This window comes from Euleptes europaea, chromosome 9 (assembly GCF_029931775.1).
Source record: "Euleptes europaea isolate rEulEur1 chromosome 9, rEulEur1.hap1, whole genome shotgun sequence".
Taxonomy (NCBI): domain Eukaryota; kingdom Metazoa; phylum Chordata; class Lepidosauria; order Squamata; family Sphaerodactylidae; genus Euleptes; species Euleptes europaea.
In genome coordinates, this window is record NC_079320.1 from 3601316 (window position 1) to 3625433 (window position 24118).

A 24118-nucleotide genomic window follows, 5' to 3' on the forward strand; every position below is an offset into this window, starting at 1 on the left:
ATTGAGTCAGTCCATCTCCTGTTGCGTCTTCTCCTTTTCCTGCTGCCCTCAACTTTTGCTAGCATGACTGTCTTTTCCAGTGACTCTTGCCATCTCATGACGTGACCAAAATATGATAGCCTCAGTTTAGTCATTTTAGAGTGTTGGATTAGAATCTGGGAAACCCAGGTTCAAATCCTGCTCTGCCTATGGAAGCTTGTCAGGTGACAGGGCCAGTCACACATACTCAGCCTACGCTACCTCACAGGGTTGTATGGGTTAACTGGAGGAAGACAATGATGTAGGCTGCTTTGGGGCCCCGTTTGATAGCAAGGTGGGATATTAATTAAAAAATAAATCAGCACAGGCCCCCCCTTTCCCTGTAGCAACCAGAATCTGCAATTTTTGCTGGTGGCTATTCCCCCCCCCCCCATCTTTTCATTAAAAGAATGAGTTGGTTTTTATATGCCGACTTTCTCCAGAGCTTAATCAACAGAACAGAACCAAACTGGCTTACAAACACCTTCCCTTCCCCTAGGTGGGGCTGACAGAGCTCTAAGAGAACTGTGACTAGCCCAAGGTCACCCAGCTGGCTTCATGTGGAGAAGTGGGAAAACCAACCCAGTCCTCCAGATTAGCCTCTGCTGCTCATGCGGAGGAGTGGGGAATCCAACCGGTTCTCCAGATCAGAGTCCACCGCTCCAAACCTCCCCTCTTAACCACCACACCACGCTGGATCTCCAAGAAACAGCCACACATTTCTGCAAGGACCGCAAGTGGGGTTGCCAGCTCTGGGGTGCTAAATTTCTGGAGACGTGGGGGGTGGAGCCTGACCAGGGTGGGGTTTGGGGAGGGACTTCAATGGGGCATAATGCCGTAGAGTCCACCTGCCAAAGCAGCCACTTGCTCCAGGGGAACTGATCTCTGGAGCTCAGTTGCCCGCAGCTCGGTCGGAAATAAGACCCTGATGTTTATGGGAATAATGGGTTGTGAGAAGGTAGAAAAGAGTGAACAAGAGATGTTTAAAGCGATGATATTAGCGGCTGACGCAGTTATAGCTTTTGGATGGAAAGATAAAACAAAGTGGACTATGGACAGGTGGAATAATTATGTGTTCGAATACGTGCAAACAGATGTATCGGGATACTTGAAACAACAGACGATGGGAGAAACAGAAGAAATGGAACTGAAGACTAAGTGGAACCCATACATTAATTGGGTAGAAAGAGGAGAAGCCAGCGAAGAGACTTTAGTAAAACTAAAAAGGCTATGCTCATGGCTGAAAACGTGATATTACGGATTGGTCCGTGGGGGAAGGGAAAGGGGGAAATTTGTATTGGAAGAAGGAAAGCGTAAATTGTAATTATAAAGGTATGGAGATGTAAAATGACCTCCAATGCAATAATATATATATATATATAAAAATAAAAAAAAAAGAAAGGAAATAAGACCCCGGAGCCCACTCTCCAATCTTGCCGTCTCCTCGATCGCTGGAGATCGGTCGTGATTCCAGGCGACCTCCAGGCCCCACCCGGAGGTTGGGAAGCCCCATCCCAGGCACCGCCTGTGCCAAAAGCGGAGACCTCTCCGGGCGCGCCTGTCCGTGCCCAGCGCGCATTTGGCACCGGGGGTGGCTGGGGGGGGGGGGCGCCCCGTGCAATCGGCCGCCTTTGCAGGGCAAAGCCCCCCCGGGGGGGATGGCAAGCGACTGCACTGCAGCCCCCCGCGGGCCTCCTCGGGAGCAAGCCCCGCGCGCTCCCCCGTGCCCGGCGCCTGGTCCGTGCGCAAAGCTGCTGCTCCGCGGCGCGCTCCGCCGGGGCGGTCCGCGGCAGGGAGGCTGGCGGCCCGGGGCGGAGGGAGGGGAGGGGAAAGGGAGGGGAAGGGAAGGGAGGGGGGTGGCCGGGACTTCCTCCCTCCCAGCTGGGTCAGAGTTGGGCGAAGATGGCTGCTCCCACGTGCGACACGTTCGCCTTTTGTATGGATGCGGCCGCCCAAGCCCGGCGCGCCCTGGAGGTGCGCTTCATCAGCAACAGCAAGGTGAGCCGCCATGGGGATGATGGGGATGGGGATGGGGATGATGGGGATGGGGGGGTCTTGGCCAGGCTGCCGCGATGCAGTCTGCATTGAGGGCTGCTGGGCACAAGGAATACCATTCACAGTGGTTAGTCTGTCTGCAGCAGTAGAAAAGGGCAAGAGCCCAGTAGCACCTTCAAGACTAACACGAATATTTTCTGGCAGGGGATGAGCTTTCGTGAGCCACGGCTCGCTTAGACTGCAGCACTTACATTGCAATCCTAAAGAGAAGGGCAAGAGCCCAGTAGCACCTTCAAGACTAACACAAATATTTTCTGGCAGGGTAGGAGCTTTCGTGAGCCGCAGCTCACTTACACTGCAGCACTTACATTGCAATCCTAAAGAGAAGGGCAAGAGCCCAGTTGCACCTTCAAGACTAACACAAATATTTTCTGGCAGGGGATGAGCTTTCATGAGCCGCAGCTCGCTTACATTGCAGCACTTACATTGCAATCCTAAAGAGAAGGGCAAGAGCCCAGTTGCACCTTCAAGACTAACACAAATATTTTCTGGCAGGGGATGAGCTTTCATGAGCCGCAGCTCGCTTACATTGCAGCACTTACGTTGCAATCCTAAAGAGAAGGGCAAGAGTCCAGTAGCACCTTCAAGACTAACACAAATCTTTTCTGGCAGGGGATGAGCTTTCGTGAGCCTGCGGCTCACGAAAGCTCATCCCCTACCAGAAAAGATTTGTGTTAGTCTTGAAGGTGCTACTGGACTCTTGCCCTTTTCTAGTGCTAAAAGGAATACCAGACATGCTGCATCCCTATTCTCTCCAGTCTCAGAGGTCAGGCCCATTATCTTCGGTGCGGTGGTGCACAGGCAGGATGGTGCTGCTGCAGCCGTCTTGCTTGTGGACTTCCTGGAGGCACCTGGTTGGCCACTGTGTGAATAGACAGCTGGACTTGATGGGCCTGGATCTGATCCAGCGTGGCTTGTCTTATGTTCTTTTTTCCCTGCACTTTCTTGGTGGTCTTCCATCCAAGAACTAACCAGCTGACCCTGCTTAGCTTCTTATGCCATCCCCATAGGGTTTTCAAGGCAAGAGGTGGTTTGCCATTGCCTGCCTCTAAGTATTAACCAGTCATGATGCATACCTGTTCTCTCCAGCATCAGAGGAGCATGCCTGTTATCTTAGGTGCTGTGGAGCACAGGCAAGATAATGCTGCTGCTGCAGTCGTCTCGTTTGGGGGCTTCCTGGAGGCACCTGGTGGGCCGCTGTGTGAACAGACTGCTGGACTCGATGGGCCTTGGTCTGATCCAGCAGGGCTTGTCTTATGTTCAAAGCAGACAAAAGGAAGAAATTCTTCACACAACACATAGTTAAATTGAGGAACTCCCTGCCCCAGGAGGCGGTGAGGGTTGCCAACCTGGAAGGCTTTAAGAGGGGGGTGGACATGTTCATGGAGGAGAGGGGTATTCATGGCTACTAGTCAAAATGGATGCTGGTCATGCTGCATACCTGTTCTCTCTAGTATCAGAGGAGTATGCCTATCATATCGGGTGCTGTGGATCACAGGCAGGATAATGCTGCTGCAGTCGTCTCGCTTGTGGGCTTCCTAGAGGCACCCGGTTGGCCACTGTGTGAACAGACTGCTGGACTTGATGGGCCTTGGTGTGATCCAGCATGGATCTTCTTATATTCTTATCTTTCCATGAGCTGTTCTCCGAGGCTAGACTCGAGGCGCAATGCTTGTGTGCGCTTCCCAGGAATAAGCTTCCTAGCGGGCTGGCTCCCGAGTAAGCCTGCAGAATGCAAGGCCAATGCGCGCTTAATAGGGCTGACTTCTGATTAAAGCCCAGCGGCAATGCACAATCATCTGAAGGGGGAGGGGGAAATACCAAGTCAAGGGACGCTGGCTTGTTTCTTTTGTATCCGCGTTCAGACGTGCATGGCAGTTCCTGGCCTGCAATGCGGTAAGTCGGGGAGGCGGTTGGAGTTGTCAGCTTTGGGGTGGGGGGGGGGGAGAAAACAAGCCTATTCTGGTTTTCTTTTGCTCCTTTTAAAAAACACCTGATCTGTAGAAATTTGCCAACTTCCAGGTGGTGGCTGGAGAGCTCCCAAAATTACTACTGGTCTGCAGGCATCAGAGATCATTTCCCCTGTGGAAAACGTCAGTTTTGGAGGGTAGAGTCTATGGAATAATATCCCCAAGGATCTCCCTTCCCTCCTGAAATTCTGCCTTCCCCAGGCTCTTCCCACCCCCCAAATATCTAGGAGTGTTTCTCAAGCCAGAGCTGGCAACCCTAAGAAATCTGCCGGGGAGTTTTACCTGGCCTAGAGCTAAACAGTGTCACTTGCTCATTGCTGCAGATGAGAAGGGTCTGGAAGGTGAGTTCAAAAGTTGGTTCAGAAGCTGGCGACCCAAATCGATGGGCACAGGTTGAAAGAACGATCTTTTGCCTGATTGATGCCTGTCTGTTTAGTTGCTAAAAGGTGCCTCTGGAGCCAATCTTATGGGTTGAAAAATGCATTAATGGTCCAATGACCAAAAAGACCTTTCCTGATCCAACATACAATGTACCACTTTTTAAAAAAATCCATCCCTATTCTGTGTTCACAACAATCCTTTTCGGTAGGACAGGCTCATGGTTGCCTAGTGCGTTTGACATCTCAGTGGCAATTTGAACCCAGGTCTTTTTGCCATAAAAACCTTAACCGTGACTCCACACGTTGCTCTTTTCTCGCAGTGTTGTCGGAATACAGTATTCCCTAAGATTTGTGAGCCTCCTGCCCACCCCCCAAAATACCTCCCCCCAGTTAGGGTTGTCAACACCAGGTTGGAAAATTCCTGGAGATTTGGGGATGGAGCGTAGGGTGGGCAGGGCAGGGACTTCAGCCGAGTATGATGCCGTAGAGTCCACCCTCCAAAGCAGCCATTTTCTCCAGGGGAACTGATCTTGGCCATCTGGAGGTCAGATATAATTCAGTAATTTAGTTTTATGGCCATAGGCCAGCATAAGGAGGTCAGATGTAATTCTGGGAGATCTGCAGGCTCCACCTGGAGGTTGGCAACCCTATCCACAGCTCAGTGAGCCTTACCTGATGAGGATTGCCACCATTTAGTCACTATTGCTCTGTATGCATCAATTTAGTATAATTTATTATGTATATTTATTATAAATCTAGCATATTATTAACCTAGTATTTTTCATTTTGTTATATATTTGTGGAATTGTTGATATGTTTGCAATGGCCTAGGGCTATATGCAAATAAACTATTCATTCATGAGGATTGCCACCCCATCACGGCCCATCAGAACAGGGTCCCTGACTTCAGAAGGCCCTGGGCCCATCTCCAGTTTTTAAAAAAAGTATCAGGCAGTAGGACATGCAGAAGACCTCGGCCGGAGACCCTGGCAAGCTGCTACCTACTGGTCACTGCCTAGGCTGATTTTATTGATTTCTCTCCGTTTTAAAGGGGAAAGGACTTTTTGCCACCAGGAACATCCGTAAGGGGGAGACGATTTTTGTAGAAAAGCCGGTGGTGTCAGCCCAGTTCCTCTGGAACGCCCTGTATAAATATAAAGGTAAGGCTTGTCGGGTTTGATAATACCATGTTTGTTCCGTTCTTGCTTTGGATAATGGCTTGGTGGTCCATGGATGCCTGGGTCTAGAGTGGTTCGGGAGAGAGACAGGCATAGAAATGTTTGAAATAAATAAGGAGTCTCCTTCCTTTCCAGGAAAATACTTGCTGTTCCTGTAGAAGACCTGGGGTTTTGATCCCTGGCTGTGGGGAGGGGCCGTGGCTCAGTGGTAGAGCGTCTGTCTGGAATGCAGAAGGTCCCAGGTTCAATCCCCAGCATCTCCAGTTGATAGGTGGTAGGCGATGTGAAAGACCTCTACCTGCGACTAGGGTTCTGCTGCCATTCTGACTAGACAATATTGACCTGGATGGATCAAGGGTCTGATTCAGTAGGAGGCAGCTTCATGTGTTCCTGTGCAATATTAATCATAAATGTTGGCAAACATTCTTTTCTGCCCCAGACCCTGGACAGGCTCCTCAAGGACTGTCTTTGAGATTCTCACTGGTTTGACTCAGTGAGTCGTATGTAGCAGCCAACTTTAGGGGTGTCGTTGGCTGCAGTAACTACTGGTCTCAGGGGAGGCGGCGTGGCTCAGTGGTAGAGTATCTGCTTGATGTTCAGGAGGTCCCAGGTTCAATCCCTAGCATCTCCAGTTAAAGAGACCTTGCAAGTAGGTGATGCGAAAGACCTCTGCCTGAGACCCTGGAGGGCTGCTGCCGGTCTGAGTAGACAATACTGACTTTGATGGACCAAAGGTCTGATTCAGTATAAGGCAGCTTCATTCATTTATGTGTGTGACTCTGCTTAATATAGCTTCACATGCTCACATTTGATGTGGGCGAGGCTGATTGAGCACCCGCTTTTTACGCAGGAGGTCCTTGGTTCGATCCCTGGCATTTCCAGTTTTTTAAAAAAAAATCTCAGGTGGTGGGGCTTAGAATAACCATCCTGTGTTCGAGAGCCGCTGTCAGTCAGAGAAAGCAATATGAGCAACATGGGCTATCAGGCTGATGGTGTAAGGCAGCTAAAGATATTCTTAAATGGCATGTGTAGCTGGGTTGGGAATTGTTGATAGCCAGATCCAAATCTAGGCCAGCAGCATTCATCCCCCCTAAGGAGCTTGCCCCTGAGGTCATGCCTGGAACTGGAACAAGGATTTGGACTGGTTGCGGTAGGAAGTGCCGTCAAGGTGTAGCTGACTTATGGCAACCCCCCGTAGGGTTTGCAAGGCAAGAGACAAACAGGTGCTTTGCCATTGCCTGCCTCTGTGTACCAAACCTGGGCTTCCCCAGTGGTCTCCTATCCAAGTACTACCCAGGACTGACCCTGCTTAGCTTCTGAGCTCAAACAAGATCAGGCTAGCCTGGGCAAAAAGTCAAGGCAAGAGACGAACAGAGGTGATTTGCCATTGCCTGCCTCTGCATTGTGATCCTGGACTTCCCGAGTGGTCTCCCTTCCAAGGACTAACAAGGCCTGCCCCTGCTTAGCTACTGAGATCTGAGAAGATCGAGGTAGGCTGGGCCATCCAGGTCAGGGCTTAGAATTAGAACTGGACCCTTTCCTTTTTTTGTACCGTCAAGTCATAGCCAGCATGGTGTAGTGGTTAAGATCAGTGGTTTGGAGTGGTGGGCTCTGATCTGGAGAACTGAGTTTGATTCCCCACTCCTCTACATGAGCGGCGGAGGCTAATCTGGTGAACTTGATTTGTTTCCCCACTCCTCCCCATGAAGCCAGCTGGGTGACCTTGGGCTAGTCACAGCTCTCTCAGCCTCACCTACCTCAGAGGGTGTCTGTTGTGGGGAGGGGAAGGGAAGGTGATTGTAAGCCGGTTGACTTCTGCCTTAAGTAGTAAAGAAAGTCGGCATATGAAAACCAACTCTTCTTCTTCTGACCCCATAGAGTTTTCAAGGCAAGAGACGTTCTGAGGTGGTTCGCCATTGCCTACCTCCACATCACAACCCAGGCGTTCCTTGGACGTCACCCATCCAAAATACTTACCAGGGCCAACCCTGCGCTCCAGCGATTTGCATGCTAACCCATGTAACCAAACACCATGAGTTCCTGCAATGAGGGAGACAGTGTGCATGCATGCCCAGAAACTGTTTTCTTCAGCTGTGCTCCCCTTTCATTCTCTGCTTTTGCAGCCTGCAACCACTGCTTGCGAGCGCTGGAGACTGCAGAAGAGAACGCCCAAAGGCTGCTGGGGAGATTTCAGGCCCTGCCTCATCCGGAGCAGTGCAGCATCCGCAAAGACCTGCATCAACTCTGTCCCAGTTGCCAGGTAACGTGGGTTTTATTTATTGTATTTACTTCATTTATACCCTGCTTTTCTCCCCAGTAGGGATGCAAAGCAGCTTACAAGTGCAAAGTGACACATATTGAGGCAAAATATCCCAACTTCACATATACAGTGTGGGATCTGTGCTTGAATATCTTACAAACAGATATATTGTTATATGTTACCTTTTTAATCAATGCTAATTCCTTTGAATATTTGCTGGTCAATGACCATATTGAATTGAATTAAATTGACCAAGAAAGGGATCTTGGGGAGGTAGTGGATAGCTCAATGAAGATGTCAACCCAGTGTGCGGCTGCTGTGAAAAAGGCAAATTCCATGCTGGCCATAATTAGACGAGTAATAGAGAATAAAACTGCTGATATCATACTGCCCTTGTACAAATCTATGGTGAGACCACACTTGGAATACTGTGTACAGTTCTGGTCACCACACCTAAAAAAGGATATTACAGAGCTTGAGAAGGTGCAGAAAAGAGCAACCAAAATGATCAGGGGGCTAGAGCAAGTGCCCTATGAGGAGTGGTTAAAACGCTTAGGGCTGTTTAGCTTGGAAAGAAGGCAGTTAAAGGGAAACATGATCAAGGACTATAAAATTATGCATGGTTTGGAGAGAGTGGACAGGGAGAAGCTTTTCACCTTCTCTCATACTGGAACGCAGGGTCATCTGCTGAAGCATGGCCAGTTGAAAAGGTCCAAGTAGGAGGCAATGCAAAAGACCTCCGCCTGAAACCCAGGAGAGCCGCTGCCAGTCTGAGTAGACAATACTGATCTTGACGGCCCAAGGGTCTGATTCAGTATAAGGGAGCCTCATGTTTGGGGAAGGGGCTGTGGCTCAGTGGTAGAGCGTCTGCTTGGCATGCAGAAGGACCCAGGTTCAATCCCCGGCATCTCCAGTTAAAAGGGACTAGGCAAATAGGTGATGTGAAAGACCCCTGCCTGAGACCCTGGAGAGCCACTGCCAGTCCGAGTAGGCACTACTGACTTTGATGGACCAAGATTTGATCAGTATAAGGCAGCTTCACGCGTAATCATGTCATTATTAGCCCAGAATGCTCTTTTGATCCTGCTTGCCTGTCAGTTGCCTTCCCTTTCTCACCCTCTGTTTTCATCCCTCTTGTTTCGTAGGTTGTGTATTGTAGTCCAGAGTGCCGGCAGGCGGCCTGGGATCAGTACCACCAAGTCTTATGCCTCGGCCCCTCCAGGGAGGACCCCAATCACCCCCTCAACAAACTGCAGGAGGCCTGGCGGTAAGCTCAGCGGAAACCTGTGGCCTGCAAGAGCCAGAGTGGTGTAGTGGTTAAGAGCGGTGGAGAACCGGCTTTGATTCCCCACTCCTCCACATGAGCAGTGGAGGCTAATCTGGTGAACTGGGTTGGTTTCCCCATTCCTACACACAAAGCCAGCTGGGTGACCTTGGGCTAGTCACAGTTCTCTTGGAGCTCTCACAGCCCCACCTACCTCACAGGATGTCTGTTGTGGGGAGGGGAGGGGAAGGTGATTGTAAGCCGGTTGACTTCTGCCTTAAGTGGTAGAGAAAGTCAGCATATAAAAAACAACTCTTCGTCTTCTTCTGACCCCATAGAGTTTTCAAGGCAAGAGATGTTCCGAGGTGGTTCGCCATTCTTCTTCTTAAGTCATTTATTAAACCATTGCTATCCTGGCTTTCCTCGGGGTTCAACGGGGGCTTATGATAATAGTTTAAAACGTCCCCTGCTAAAACCAAAACTAAAATAGCAAACCCCAAATCTCCCTCCCCCTTAAAAGATGCCTGCTGTTCAAAAGCCCTGGCAAATAGGCAGGCCTTGCAGGACCTCCTGAAGATCTCCAAGGAGGGGGCCTCCCTGATCTCTTCAGGAAGCCCGTTCCACAGAGCTGGAACCACGGCGAAAAAGGCCCTGGCTGTCACCGATGCCAGGCGGGCCACCGTAAGTGGTGGGACAGTCAACAGATGGCCACCTGACTGCCGTAGTAAGCCCACAGGGAGATGGTCCTTCAAATAGGACTGATGGATGTGACTCTTCCGGGGTCTAGCTGGAAACGCAGCTGTCAGGCTTAGAGTTGAGTTGGTTTTTAAATATGCCGACATATAGAGGGTGGTGCCGAGTTGTTTTCTGTTGCCCCAGAAGGTTGGACCAGAACCTAAGGGTTGAAATGAAATCAAAAGAGTTTCCGCAAAAGAGTTTCCGTCTAGACATTAGGAAGAATTTTCTAAAAGTTAGAGCGGTTCCTCAGTGGAACAGGCTTCCTCAGGAAGTTGTGGGCTCTCCTTCCCTGGAGGTTTTTAAACAGAGGCTAGATGGCCATCTGTCAGCAATGGTGATTCTATGACCTTGGGTAGATGATGAGAGGGAGGGCATCCTGGCCATCTTCTGGGCATGGAGAAGAGGGTCACTGGGGGTGTGGGGGGAGGCAGTTGTGAATTCCCTGCATTGTGCAGGGGGTTGGACTAGATGACCCTGGTGGTGCCTTTCAACTCTATGATTCTAGGTGGGGCTGAGAGAGCTCTAACAGAGCTGTGACTGGCCCAAGGTCACCCAGCTGGCTTCATGTGTAGGAGTAGACCATACAGGGGCTAGATGTGTTTGAGATGGCAACAGCTGATCTGTGGGGCAGCTAGCTGGGTCTTTGGGAGAACGACTTTTGTTGATGAATTTATGAAAAGGCGTGCTGCTTCTCTCTTGCATCCAGGAACATCCATTATCCTCCGGAGACGTCAAGTATCATGCTGATGGCGAGGATGGTTGCAGTCATCAAGCAGGTGTGTGTTTGGGCTGACACAGCCAAGGGCTAGTACAGGTGTCCCCAATGTAGTGCCCATGGGCTCTGTAACGCCCGCTGACAAGTGTTTTTAAAAAGTGGGTGGGCTTTTGCCCATCAATGCTTCTGACTGGCCATGGGAGGTTTGTGCAAATTTTTAAGAGCGTTGCTTCGGCCGTGGCTGCCACCGCAGCACAAGGATCTGACTGAAGGGAAGCTGCAGCAGCCATTTTCAGAAGTCCAAAGGTGCCCGCCAAAGGGGACCCAACCTTGGACTTCGGGACCGCCTCTCCTGGAATACCCCCCATAGAACATTGCATTCTGCTAATTCCAATCTGCTGGTGGTCCCCCGCCCTAGGGTGTACAGCTGTCCTTGACAAGGGCCAGGGCTTTTTCAGCCCTAGCCGCGGCCTGGTGGAATGCCCTCCCTAATAACATCAGGGCCCTGCGAGACCTCAAAGAGTTCTGCAGGGCCTGCAAGACGGAGTTATTCCGGCAGGTCTAAGGTTGAGGGTAGCCGCAGGTTGTAATCTTTTGCTGGCCTTCCTACCTCCCCCCCCCCATTTTATTTTATATAGAACTGCTCTGAATTTTCCAGCAACTGGTCTGCTGACGTACGCCATTGACATGTTGATTTTATTATTACTGTTTTCACACTTTAAATTTTTTAACTATGATTGACTTTTTATCTTTTATTGTAATCTATTAGATGAGGGGGGGGGGCTTTCCCCCCAGGACTCTGCCCCCCCTCCCCACAAACCTCCCACTGGTTGACAGGCACTGCCAGTGTCCTGCAAATCTGTTCCAGTAGCAGGGGCGACTTCCTTCGGCAGAAGGAATCTCCCCCCATGAGTTCAAAATTTCCAGACATTTTACGTCTCTGTACCTGGGCTCAAGTCTGGCCCGATGCAAGCTTGCTTTCGTATAAATTTGTTGAAAGCCCAAAATCGTAAATAAATAGCTCATTGTTCAGGTAGGTTCAGAGGATGCTGCCGCTCTCATTCCAGGTCACTGCCTAGGAGCTGGGGGTGGGGTCCCTCTCTGATGGGGGATAAAAGAAAAACAGATGTTCCTTTGTTTTTCTTCCAGGCCAAAGATAAAGACTGGTGGATCAAGCTCTTCTCTCAGTTCTGCAGCAAAACGGCCAATGAGGAGGAAGAAATTGTCCACAAACTTCTGGGGGAGAAGTTTAAGGTCTGAGCAACCCCGAAAACCGAAGTGTGTCAACTGACTGATCTTTTGAGGTTGGGGGGGAGTTGATCGGCCATCTGTCAGCAATGGTGATTCTGTGAACTTAGGCAGATCGTGAGAGGGAGGGCAGGAAGGGCTGCTTCCATGTTTGGCTCTCGTGGCCCTTTCTTACACACCCAGGGGAATGCTGATCACCACCTTGGGGTCAGGAAGCAATTTTCCTCCAGGCCAGATAGGTCGGGATCCTGGAAGATTTTTTTTTGGCCATCTTCTGTGCATGGAGTAGTGGTCACTGGGGGTGCGCTGGATACTACCCCCAACCCAGGAGATAGAATCCAGGTTTTTGACTACAGAAACCGTAAGTAATTTAATAGGTAGCAAGCCAGGTAGCACCTCAGACTCAGGCTTGGAATCTTAACAAAGGCAAAAGCACCACACCTAAAACTTAGAACATTTTAAGGGAATTTATTCCATAACAAAAATTGCAAATCAGTAATACCTTGGCAAAGTGGAGAGATTCATAAAACAAAATACAGAGATTTGTTACCAAAGTCCATAGGTTCAGGTTGCAAAACAAAAGTCTGGCTTCAGCTTTCCTCCTACAAGAATAAGCAGAGCCTCTCTCAGACCACCTAGGAAGGATTGCTGATTCCTTGGATGGAATAGCAGATCTTATACACTTGATTTCCATCAGGTGTATCCAGTACCTGATTAGGAAGCCAAGAACTTTAGTGGTTAACTACCCACAGCTGAAATTAAACACTAACTGAAACAGTAATCTACTCGGGAGATATCCATTTACAGCTGGGCATCTCCCCCACAAAGCAGTCAACAACCTCAATCAGTTAGAATGCCCACCCAATAAAGCACAAAATTCCTAAAAGGACCCAGAATCTTAAAAACAGCAATTCATAGTTATAAAACAAAAGAATTACACATTGATTCTTTACAGATGGTTTCTTGCATTGTGTAGGGGGTTAGACTAGATGTCCCTGGTGGTACCTTCCAACTCTATGATTCTAAGTGAGTATGAAAAAGCCCTGCGGGATCAGACCAGTGAGGGTCCATCTAGTCCACCATCCTGTCCCTCTCAAAGTGCCCCCCCCCCAGCAAACAGGGCATAGAGGCCATGGCCTTCCTCTGATGGTTGCATTTTGTTCAGAGGTTTTTTTCCTCTGACTATGGAGATTCTTTTTAGTAATGGCTAGTAGCCGTCGCTGAACTGTTCTTCCATGAATTGTGCTCATCCCCTTTTGAAGCTTTAATATAGTGCTTCCTTCCATCGTGTCCTTTGGCCACGGAAGGACACTTTGATCACAGCTGAGGGGCCGTGGCTCAGTGGTAGAGCATCTGCTTGGCATGCGGAAGGTCCCAGGTTCAATCCCTGGCATCTCCAGTTAAGTGGATCAGGCAAGTAGGTGATGTGAAAGACCTCCGCCTGAGACCCTGGAGAGCTGCTGCTGGTCTGAGTAGCCAAAACAAATACCACTATTCAACTGGATGTGATGAATTATATAATTTCAAAAAGGTGTTTTATAACATATGGATTTGTAATATTCAAAAATCATTTTTTGTACATTTTTTCATTAATTATTTTTTATTTAGTTTGCATTTAAAAGGGGGTACTGAAGAAAATGGGAAAAGCAGGTGGGGTAGGATTCACGTTTCAAACATTGGATTTAAATGTATAACATCAATCATTGGATATAAATGTATAACATCAGAAGTCTGTAGCTTTTTATCTTGCTATTTCCAGGGAAATCTTCACCGCTTCTTTAAAATCAGAGAGACTTAAGCAACGTCCTGTTGCTTAGGAGCAAAATAACTAACATAAATCCATGGCGCAAATTCTGATGAAGCTGATAGTGAAACGAGGATAAAATCTCGAAACCTTGTTTAGTTTGTATTGGTGTATCACTTTCGGTGTTTGGATATAAATAGGTAACGTACTTTTTTTGAATATTACAGATCCATATGTTGAATTATAAATCGCCTTTTTGAAATTATATAATTCATATCACATCCAGTTGAATAGTGGTATTTGTTTTGTATATATTTGCTTTGGGTACCCCTCCCCTGTTGGTATTGTAGACTTGAGTACACAAGGCTGACCTCGAAGGACCAATAGTCTTGATTCAGCAGAAGGCACCTTCCAAGCCAAATTTTTTGTTTCTTCTAGTTTGGGACAGATTCCCCCACTGGTCCTTCAGAGTCATGAAGCAACCAGCCTCTCTAGCCGCCCCGGCCTTGCCTTGTTTTGTGTATTCTGTGTCGTTTTGACCCCCTGTACAGTTCCTTGGCCCCAAAATAACATTAAACGCCCTTTTTTCCTTCTTTGGGTTTGGTTGGTTTGTCCAGGGCCAGCTGGAAGTCCTCCGCGTGCTGTTTACAGAAGCCCTTTATGACGAACGTGTCAGCAGGGTAAGTCCAAAACTTCTGGCCCCCTTCCCGTCTAGGGGGACTGTTCAGTCCAGAGCGGGTGTCCTCAATCGTTTGCACCCGTGGGCACCTTTGGCCTTCTGACACAGGGTAGTGGGAGCAGCCACAAAACGGCCGCTGCAGGAGGTGGCGCCTGCTACAGAATGGTTGCCCCAGCTGACCTTCAGTCACACATCAAAGATCTTTGTGCTGCCAAATCAACCTTTTTAAAAATCTGCCCAGCCAATTAAATCTCCAGTGGCCAATGATAAACCTTGCCGGGCAAAAGCCCCACGTGACCACACCAACTTTCTGAGAACACTTGGGGTTTGATTCTCCACTTCTCCACGTGAGCAGTGGGCTCCAGTCTGGAGTAACTGGGTTCAGTTCCCCACTCCTCCACACGAAGCCAGCTGGGAGACCCTGGGCTAGTCACAGTTCTCTCCGAACTCTCTCAACCCTACCTACCTTACAAGGTATCTGTTGTAGGGAGGGGAAGGGAAGGTGATTGTAAGCTGGTTGGATTCTCCTTAAAAAGGTAGAGGAAGTCAGCATATCCAAACCAACTCTTATTATTATTATTATTATACTTCTCCCCTACCCAGGTTCTGCCCTTACAATGTTCAGACCTTGCAACTGTGAGCGGGTAGAGGGACTGCAGGAGAAGTTTGGCTCTTGCTGCGGGCACTCAGCCAGGGGGCACGGTGGTGGGCGTGACTTTGCTTGTCTTCTCCCAACAGTGGTTTTCCCCCGAAGGCTTCCGTTCGCTCTTTGCCCTGGTGGGCACCAACGGCCAAGGGATGGGAACCAGGTGAGTGGAGCTGGGTTTCTCTTTATTAGAAAAGCCACCTTTCTTCCCCACGGAGCTCAAAGCAGCTTACAACGTCGATGAAATACTGACGAAAACTAGAAGAACCAAAAATTACAGTCACAATTCAGGACGGCTAGTAAACTTAACCAAATGCAGCTGTTAGCATTTGTTGACTTTTTGTTGGTTAGGTCGCTAGTGTTTGTTTGCTTTTTAGGTCCTCAGTCATCGTGATCCCTGTTTTGTGGCCCTGTTCTTGCACTAGCAACAGAATGAGGCGGTAGAGTCCCCTGGTGCTAGAAAGGACTGTACCATTTAGGTAGCTCCTCTTAGAGCTACATATGTGGTTTGTCCATGCCCACGGCCACTGCAGTGGCTAGAGAGAGAGAGAGCCAGCTGGTCCCCAGTTCAAATCCGGTGGCTTCTTATTACCAACTTATTCACACTTGTACATTGATCTAAGATCAACGTTAATTATTTGGTGCGTTTCATATCCTGTTTTTTGCAGTATAATTTTAACGCTGGCATTGTTCTGAACGGTGAGATAAAAATTAAGATTGTGCTTCATCTGTGAACGTTCCTTAGGTAGCCTTTGGCAAGCCATCGTCTCTAAGCACAGCATTCCCCCTCCGACAAAATTAGCAGAGCCAGTGTGGTGTAGTGGTTAGAGCACTGAAACAAGAACTGGGGAGAGACCAGGTTGAAATCCCTGCTCTGCCAGGGAACGACCTGTAACCCATCCCTCTCTCCCTCAGCCTAAACCTGCCTCATAGGGTTATTGTGAGGATACAGTAGGGGAGGGGGGAACCCCCTACACTCCCCTGAGCTCCTTGGAGGAAGGGTGGGAGGCCAATGTGATAACAAAAGTCATCCAACTTTTTAACCAGCATGGTGTAGTGGTTAAGAGTGGTGATTTGGAGCAGTGGAGTCTGATCTGGAGAACCAGGTTTGATTCCCCACTCCTCCACATGAGCAGCGGAGGATGCTAATCTGGTGAACCGGGTTGGTTTCCCCACTCCCGCACATGAAGCCAGCTGGGTGACCTTGGGCTAGTCACAGCTCTCTCAGCCCCACCTACCTCACCGGGTGTCTGTTGTGGGGAGGGGAAGGAAAGGAGATTGTAAGCCGGTTTGAGTCTTCCTTAAGTGGTAGAGAAAGTTGGCATATAAAAAAACAATTCTTCTTCCTCCTTTTCTTCTTCCTCCTGTACCTGAAGTGCTTTGGATGTTTTGAAGCAGGGGTCCCCAACATGGTGTCCGTGGGCGCCGTGGTGCCTGCAGGGGATTTTGCCCAACCAGGCTTCAGATTGGCCATTGGAGATTTGTCTGGGCAGGTTTTTTTATATAACATTGCTTTGACAGCGGCTGTCCTCACAGCACAAGAGTCTTCACTGCGTGAGCACAAGAGTTTTCACTGCGTGACTGATGGGAAGCCGCAGCAGCTATTTTGGGGCTGTGTTCGCCATGCTGTGCCAGAATTCCAGAGATGCCCGGAGGCTCGGAAAGGTTGGGGATCCCTGTTCTAAAGTCTGATTGGATCTGTGACCGACTCTCTCCCTTTTGGTCCTTGCCTCCAGCTCCTTGAGCCAGTGGGTCCACGCCTGCGATGCCTTAGAGCTTCCCCCGCGGGAGCGAGAGCCGTTAGACGCTTTCATAGACCAGCTTTATAAGGACATTGAGAAAGGTGGGTTGTCTTTTGTTCAAAATATTGTCGAAGGCTTTCACGGTCAGAGTTCATTGGTTCTCGTAGGTTATCCGGGCTGTGTAACCGTGGTCTTGGAATTTTCTTTCCTGACGTTTCGCCAGCAGCTGTGGCAGGCATCTTCAGAGGAGTAACACTGAAGGAGACACTGAGAGACACTGTCCTTCAGTGTTCCTCCTCTGAAGATGCCAGCCACAGCTGCTGGCGAAACGTCAGGAAAGAAAATTCCAAGACCACGGTTACACAGCCCGGATAACCTACAAGAACCAATGTCTTTTGTTCGTTTATTAAATTTATATTCCGCCCCTCCCTGACCAAAGTCAGGTTCGGGGCGGCTTGCATCAATAATCATCTCAAACACAGTCAGTTTCAAAACACAATAATACCTATAAATTACTATTAAAACTAATAAAATCGACAATTTATATATTATCAATCCAAGGCGTTGGTAAAATCCTGTAGAATCCTCAGTCAGGAGAGACAAGGCGGGTGGGCAACCTTTAAAGTCCCAAAAAACATAGGCCCAGGGTTTCTGAAAGATCATCTCCCCCCATATCAACTAAGCCAAGACCTGAGATTGGGGCCGAGAGCCTTCTTTTAGGAGATGGCTTTTGCAGAGGATCAGATAGCAGAGACCCAGGGGAGGGGGGGTCTTTTTCTGTTGCTGAACCTTAACTGTGAAGCATTCTCAAGAGCTGAGAATGGCTACTTCTCTGAAGGTCTTCTGTATGGTTCCTTAAGGCTGACCTTTTCCAGAGGGATTTTGAGTTGGATTAATAGACTCGGTGCTGAAGCACGGAGAAGTAAATAACCTCCTGGCACTGACAGATCTGCCTGCGGGAATGTTTTGATATGGTTTTATTGATTTTTTAAAAAAGATTGTATTTGGTGATTTGATCAGCCAGGCTAAATGATTGGTGATCAAATAAACAGTAGTAGGCAAAAGTCAACAAGCAAAAATGGCAAGTGCAATCAATGTATTACACAAATGTAACGAGATGAACAAGCGACGCTAAGCAACCGAGGTTACAAAGCAAGTAGGTAGAAACAATAACTTAATAGTAATAAATATGCAAAAGTTCATATAAAGCATATAGTTGCGTTCTGGTCAATTTCATGTTCTTCGGACAACGGAGGAGTAGGTGGTGGTAACGCGGCTCCGGAAGTATTCCAGCGCTTTCGCTACATGAGGTAGCTTCATCAGCCTAATCCAAAATTATAAACATGAGAATACGAAAATATATAAAAAAGACCTCTATAACAAACTACAGACATATTGAGGAAATATTATAACTCACAACGAGGGCTTAATTGTACAATTCCTAGGATAAATTTGGAGCTCCCAAACGGGCTGCTAGCAAAAAATTCATACGTGGTACAGACTGTGAAAATAACAGACTCAAATAGAAGGCTCAAGTAAGAAGACAAAGTGGAAACAGCTGTCTGATAGAACTTGACTTTTAAAGGGGAAGTTATATGAAACAGGATAAATTGAATTCTGTATTTAATCCATTTGGGGTAAGGGTATTAAATAGAAAAATGAAGCGCATTTCGTTTTGTAACAAAATTCTTTGAACATCACTGGTATTATGGGGCTAAATGATTGGGGCAGCAGCCGCTGAACAGGTAGCCATCGTTGGGCTTCAGGGACGGCTGTGGGCCGTCACTCAGTAGCCTCGTGCTCCTTTGTGGCATGTGGGTGTTGAGTCAAGGGGTGACCCATGCGCATGTCCTTTCCGCCCGGGGGAGCATAAGAGGATCCCTGTCAGAGCAGTCTGGGGGCCTTCCGATCCCGCTTCTTGTTCCAGACAGGGGCCCTTGGAAGGTCCTGGTCTGGGTATGAAAGCAGTAGCCCTTCCCTGCCCCAGCAACCGGAGTGCAAGGATAGACTGCCTTTGAACATGGAAGTTCACTTTGGCCACTGTGACCAATAGCCATTTGTTGGAACGCTCCTACGTGAATTTGCAGGGGTCACTGGGGGAGTGGGGGGAAGGTAGTTGTGAATTTCCCGCGGTGGACTAGATGACCCTTGAGGTCCCTTCTGGTGTTATGTTGCTATGAATTGGCTTGGTTCCTTTTTAAAGCTGTCAAAGCTAGCAGCCGTTGCTATATCCTGTGGCGGTGAGTTCCGCAAATTAATTGTGCGTTGTATGAAGAAGGAGTTCCATTGGTCTGTTCTGATTCTGCTGCCTGTCGGTTTCAGGGTGACCCCCAAGTTCTAGTATTGTGGGAGAAGAATCAAAAGATCTCTCAGTTCTTCACACCAGGCGTCACTTTCGTTTCCTGGCTCTTCAGCCTTTTCCCTTTTGAGTTCCAACTTATGAAGGGGAGAGGCTGTGGTTCAGTGGTAGAGCATCTGCTTGGCATGCAGAAGGTCCAAGGTTCAACCCCCGGCATCTCCAGTTAAAGGGACTAGGCAAGTAGGTGATGTGAAAGACCTCTAGCCTCTCTCCTTCTCTCTCTTTCATTTAGAGACAGGGGAGTTCCTCAACTGCGAAGGGTCCGGCCTCTTCGTCCTGCAAAGCTGTTGTAAGTAAAAGGAAAGGAATAGCCTGTTCAGGAGCACTGAACACTTTTATCCCCCCCCCCCCCAGGAAATGATCCCACAGGACTAGCACCTTGAACCTGGCAATAAGTTTGCCCTGTTCCTTTTTTTTGCAGGCAACCACAGCTGCATTCCCAACGCCGAGGCCTCGTTCCCGGATAACAGTTTTCTGCTGCACTTGACAGCCTTGGAAGATATCCAGCCCGGAGAGGTAAGAGACCCCCGACCCTGCTGGGGAGTATCTGAAACCTCTGCATGGAGCAGATCTCCTGTTGTTGTTTTTTTTAATGGAAATTGGTCCCAGTTTCTTGGTTTAGAAAATTTACCTGCTGCCTTTCCAGAGACCTGCCCGTTTTGTTCCCAGGCTCAATTTAAGGTGTTGGCCATCACATGCAAAGCCCTTCACGACCCTCTTACCTGTGGGACCGCCTCTCCCCCTACACTCTGCCATGACAGCTTTGCTCTTCTAAGCAGAAAAAGAAGGGTTGGTTTTTATATGCCAACTTTCTCTACCACTTAAGGAAGAATCAAACCGGCTTACAATCGCCTTCCCTTGCCCTCTCCACAACAGACACCGTGTGGTAGGTGGGGCTGAGAGATCTCCAAGAGAGCTGTGACTAGCCCAAGGTCACCCAGCTGGCTGAATGTGGAGGAGTGAGGAAACCAATCTGGTCCACCAGATTAGCGTCCACCGCTCCAAACCACTGCTCTCAACCACTACTCCGCACTGGCAGGGTCTTCTGTGGGTGATTTCTGTTGACAGTTGCATTTGTGTTGTGGGGGGAGGATTCCTTAGCAAGTGTTAGACACACACACACTTGTGCGTGCATGCATGGGGAGGGGCTGAGCTCAAGCACAGCCAGTCCTCTTGGGACGTCGCTCGTAACCTGCGCAACTGATTTTCTGCTCAGCCAGACGTCTGCGGCAGAGCCAAGTCTCCAGTTAGGGCTTTTTAGCTTAGAAAGAAGGCGGTTAAGGGGAGACAGGATAGAGGTCTATAAAATTATGCATGGTTTGGAGAGAGGGGACAGGGGGAAGTTTTTCTCCCTCTCTCATAATACCAGAATGTGGGGTAAAATCTGCTGAAGCTGGAGGGTGAGAGATTCAAAACAGACAAGAGGAATTATTTCTTCACACAATGCATAGTTAAATTGTGGAACTCCCTGCCCCAGGATGTGGTGATGGCTGCCAGCTTGGAAGGCTTTAAGAGGGGAGTGGACATGTTCATGGAGGAGAGGGGTATTCATGGCTACTAGTCAAAATGGGTATTAGTCATGATGCATTCCCTCCAGGATCAGCAGGGCATGGCTATTATCTTAGGTGCTGTGGAACACAGGCAGGATGGTGCTGCTGCAGTCGTCTTCTTTGTGGGCTTCCTAGAGGCACCTGGTTGGCCACTGTGTGAACAGACTGCTGGACTTGATGGGCCTTGGTCTGACCCAGCAGGGCTTTTCTTCTTATGTAACCTGCCTCTCTCACTTCTGTTTGCACAGGAGATCTGTATCAGCTACCTCGACTGCTGCCAACGGGAGAGGAGCCGTCATAGCCGTCACAAGGTGCTCCGGTAAGAGCAACAGCGCTGGATCCATGGGGGTGGTTAGCTGTTGGCCAGCCTGGGTGGTGCTTTCTAGCTATAGAGTGCCACCTGCAGCTGTGGGCACAGCAGGAAAACAAGCTCCTGCCACCAGGAGCTTATAGTCCTACATTCTGACAATTAGAGAGGTCAGAATTGGATGGGAAAGGATAGACAAGTTTGGCTGGCAGGGAAGAGTTATCCATAAATGCAGATCCATCTATTTAGATGTAAATGCTGGTGGGCACAAAGACTGTGTTTTTGCACAAAGCCTTGCTAAAAGAAGTGGGATGGGTGGCGGGGGGGCTGTCGGAACAGTAGGGAGGGAGGTGTCCCATATCTAAAAGGCAACACCATTGGCTAGACTGGCTAGCAGAAATTAAATGATGCAAAGCAAGCGTTTTGCACATGGGCATGCATATAGGTATTTCTTGGTGCAAAGTTGAACTTCTGGAGTCTGCTCTGAACTGATAGCTGACAGCCATGGGGAGGGGCCATGGCTCAGTGGTAGAGCCTCTTTTTGGCATGCAGAAGGTCCCAGGCTCAATCCCTGGCACCGCTAGTTAAAAGGCCCAGGCAGTAAGTGATGTGAAAGACCTCCGCCTGTGACCCTGGAGAGCTGCTGCCAGTCTGAGTAGACAGTACTGACCTTGATGGACCAACGGTCTGATTCGGGATATGGCAGCTTCATGTTTGGGAAAGGGGCCGCGGCTCAGTGGAAGAACTTTTGCTTGGCATGCAGGAGGTACCAGGTTCAATCTCCAGCATCTCCAGTTAAAAGAGCAGACAGTCGGTGATCGGAAAGACCTTGGCCTGAGACCCTGGAGAGCCACTGCCTGTCTGAGTAAATAATACTGACTTTGATGGACCAAGGATCTGATTCAGTATAAGGCAGCTTTATGTTTGTGGCTCAGTGGTAGAGCCTCTTTTTGGCACACAGAAGGTCCCAGGTTCAATCCCTGGCATCTCCAGTTAAAAGAGTAGGCAGTCAGCGATGTGAAAGACCTCTGTTTGAGACCCGAGTTGACAGTGCTAACCTAGATGGACCCAGAGCCTGATTCAGTATAAGGCAACTTCATGCATTCAGGTGACTGCAGCTCCTTCTCCCACCCCCCAGGGAGAATTACCTCTTTACCTGCTCCTGCCCCAAGTGCCTGACCCAAGCCAGCGACCCTGACGTAACATCAGAAGAGGAGGAGGAGGAAGGCGAAGGGGAGCCGGACGACGCAGAGCTAGAGGACGAGATGACAGACGTCTGATCCCAAGACCTGGGGTGGGGTGGGGGGCCCTCGGAAGGCGGTGGTTCCGTCGTTTCGGAACCCGGCTTCTGGCCAGGAAGGGAGCGATCTGCCTGCGTCGGAAAGGGCTGCGGGCTCCCAGAGAGGAGGGTGAAGGCCGGCAGAACGCACCCCTTTTGCCTCTTCTGGGCGGCGGTCTCTTTCCCGAGGCCAAAAGAGTTAGCCACAGAGAATCCCCCCGGTGTGGCCCTTCGGCTGGGGAGGAACGTGGTTGGGTACCGTAAATATTTTGCCATACAGAACACTTTTTTTTTCCGTTTTGACCTCATGGAAATGAGCCAGGGGACAATCTGGCCTTTGATGGAGGAGGTGTTATAGTCAGCCGTTAAGGCGCGGTGGAAATGCCATTTAATGTTTCCTGGGCTGGGCAGAACAGAGAGCAAGCCCTACCCCTGGGAGGCCCAGAAGGCCTTTGGGTTTTCTGCTTTCCAAGGCTGGGAGATAAGCTCTGTCCGAGGGCCCTGTCTAATCCAGCATCCCCCCATCCAACACGGGTCGGCTCCGCAAGCAGGGCCTGAAGACGTTAACTCCCCTTCCTCTCCCCCGTTAGCCCTCAGCAGGTGGTCATCAGATAGACTGCCTCTGAACAGGGAGGTTCTGTTGTGCTCTCATGGCTAATTGCTGTTCATAAATAACTAGGGGTTTCGTCTAAAAAAGCAATCCGAGTCCCAGGCCGTCACTCTGTCTTGTGGCAGTGAGTTCCACAAGAGCATTGAGTGAAGCAGGGCTTTTTCTTGAACTCTTGTCATCTTTCAGCCATGCAGCTCAGTGGGGGCCTGGTTCTTTGTAGGGTGGGGGCCCTCTCCCAGCAGGAAAAGTCTTTTTGGTCTGACTTGAAAGGACCCTTCTTACACCCTTCCTGCTGCCCATGAAAAGAAATGGACATGAAGTGATATGAGCTAAGGAACTTTGCCCATGTACAGAGTGTCTTTTAACAGTACTGACTGCTGCACCCTGTCCCAGCAGGTGTTGACTGCTTTCAAATGCCTGAACAAGTTGGTTGTTCTGTCCAAAATTCAGCCTTGGGTTGTTCCTCTCTCTCCCCCTTCCCTCCTTCCACCCTCTTCTCACCTGTCTTTCTCAGTACCATAAAGTCCTGGTTTGCCATTCCGGGATGTTGTTTTCACCATTCCAGACCACGGTTTAACCCCTGTTGACTTAGCAAGAGAACAAACCCTGATTTGTCATTTCACTCTATTTGCCCGCACAACAGTGCTGGACATCTCCAGTCTCCGCACAGCCTGGAATGGAACCAAAGGCCTTTGGAGGTGCGTTCTTGGTCTGAAAAGCCAGAGTTCGTTCAATTGTCTGCCTTGGAATTTGGGCGTCCTTGAAAGCCCAAACTCCTGGATATCAGGGCGTTTTCACACATCCTGAATAATGCACTTTCAATCCACTTTGCAGCTGGATTTTTCTGTGTGAAACAGCAAAATCCACTTGCAAATGATGGTTGAAGTGCATTGAAAGTGGATTGAAAGAGCATTATTCAGCGTGTGTGAAAGCGCCCTTAGTCCGTCGGGGAGGAGGGTCGATCACAGCTGCCCCGTCTCGTCACATTCTAAGAACAAATTGGGAAAGTTTACAGGGTAAAGTCCGCTGGCTATAATTTTGTACTGCCTCTAAATCTTTCAGGGGCAAGCCCTCCCTCCCTCCCCGTGACCCTCCCCTTGCCTGGCTGCTAGGGATGTGTGATTCAGCCTTGCCCGGAAAGAGAGGTATTCAGCCTCCCTCTGACTCAAACAACAGAGCATCTCACGATTTCCAGGCCCTCTTCACAGGTTCTGTTGGCCACTTGCAAAGAGACTGTGGAAGCTGCTGGTCGTGCGGACATCTATGCATACGCTGCTGCACTGTGGAAAGGGCTGGTGCGTCTTAAATCGGTTTTGCGGAAAACGTGCGACATGCAATAATAGTTCCTTTTGCACTCTTCAGTGGTGTCGCTCTGC

General features: G+C 49.3%; 1 protein-coding gene across 1 annotated transcript; it reads left to right on the top strand.

Moving 5' to 3' along the window:
• The first annotated feature begins 1920 nt into the window (after positions 1–1920).
• SMYD5 (SMYD family member 5) lies at positions 1921–22133 on the top strand. The gene is made up of 13 exons (XM_056855649.1): positions 1921–2016; positions 5475–5583; positions 7725–7861; positions 9007–9128; positions 10570–10639; positions 11728–11832; positions 14188–14250; positions 14988–15058; positions 16632–16738; positions 19229–19285; positions 19418–19512; positions 20795–20865; positions 21992–22133. The coding sequence occupies exons 1-13, from the start codon at positions 1921–1923 to the stop codon at positions 22131–22133; spliced, it is 1245 nt and encodes a 414-aa protein (XP_056711627.1).
• Positions 22134–24118: the final 1985 nt, after the last annotated feature.

What these genes read in the sequence shown, in the direction of transcription:
- SMYD5 (XM_056855649.1), top strand. Translation starts at nt 1,921, where the DNA reads ATGGCTGCTCCCACGTGCGACACGTTCGCCTTTTGTATGGATGCGGCC. An exon ending in CGCCCTGTATAAATATAAAG is followed by an intron (nt 5,584 to 7,724) that starts GTAAGGCTTGTC and finishes CTGCTTTTGCAG; the next exon opens with CCTGCAACCACTGCTTGCGA. An exon ending in TTCTGGGGGAGAAGTTTAAG is followed by an intron (nt 11,833 to 14,187) that starts GTCTGAGCAACC and finishes TGGTTTGTCCAG; the next exon opens with GGCCAGCTGGAAGTCCTCCG.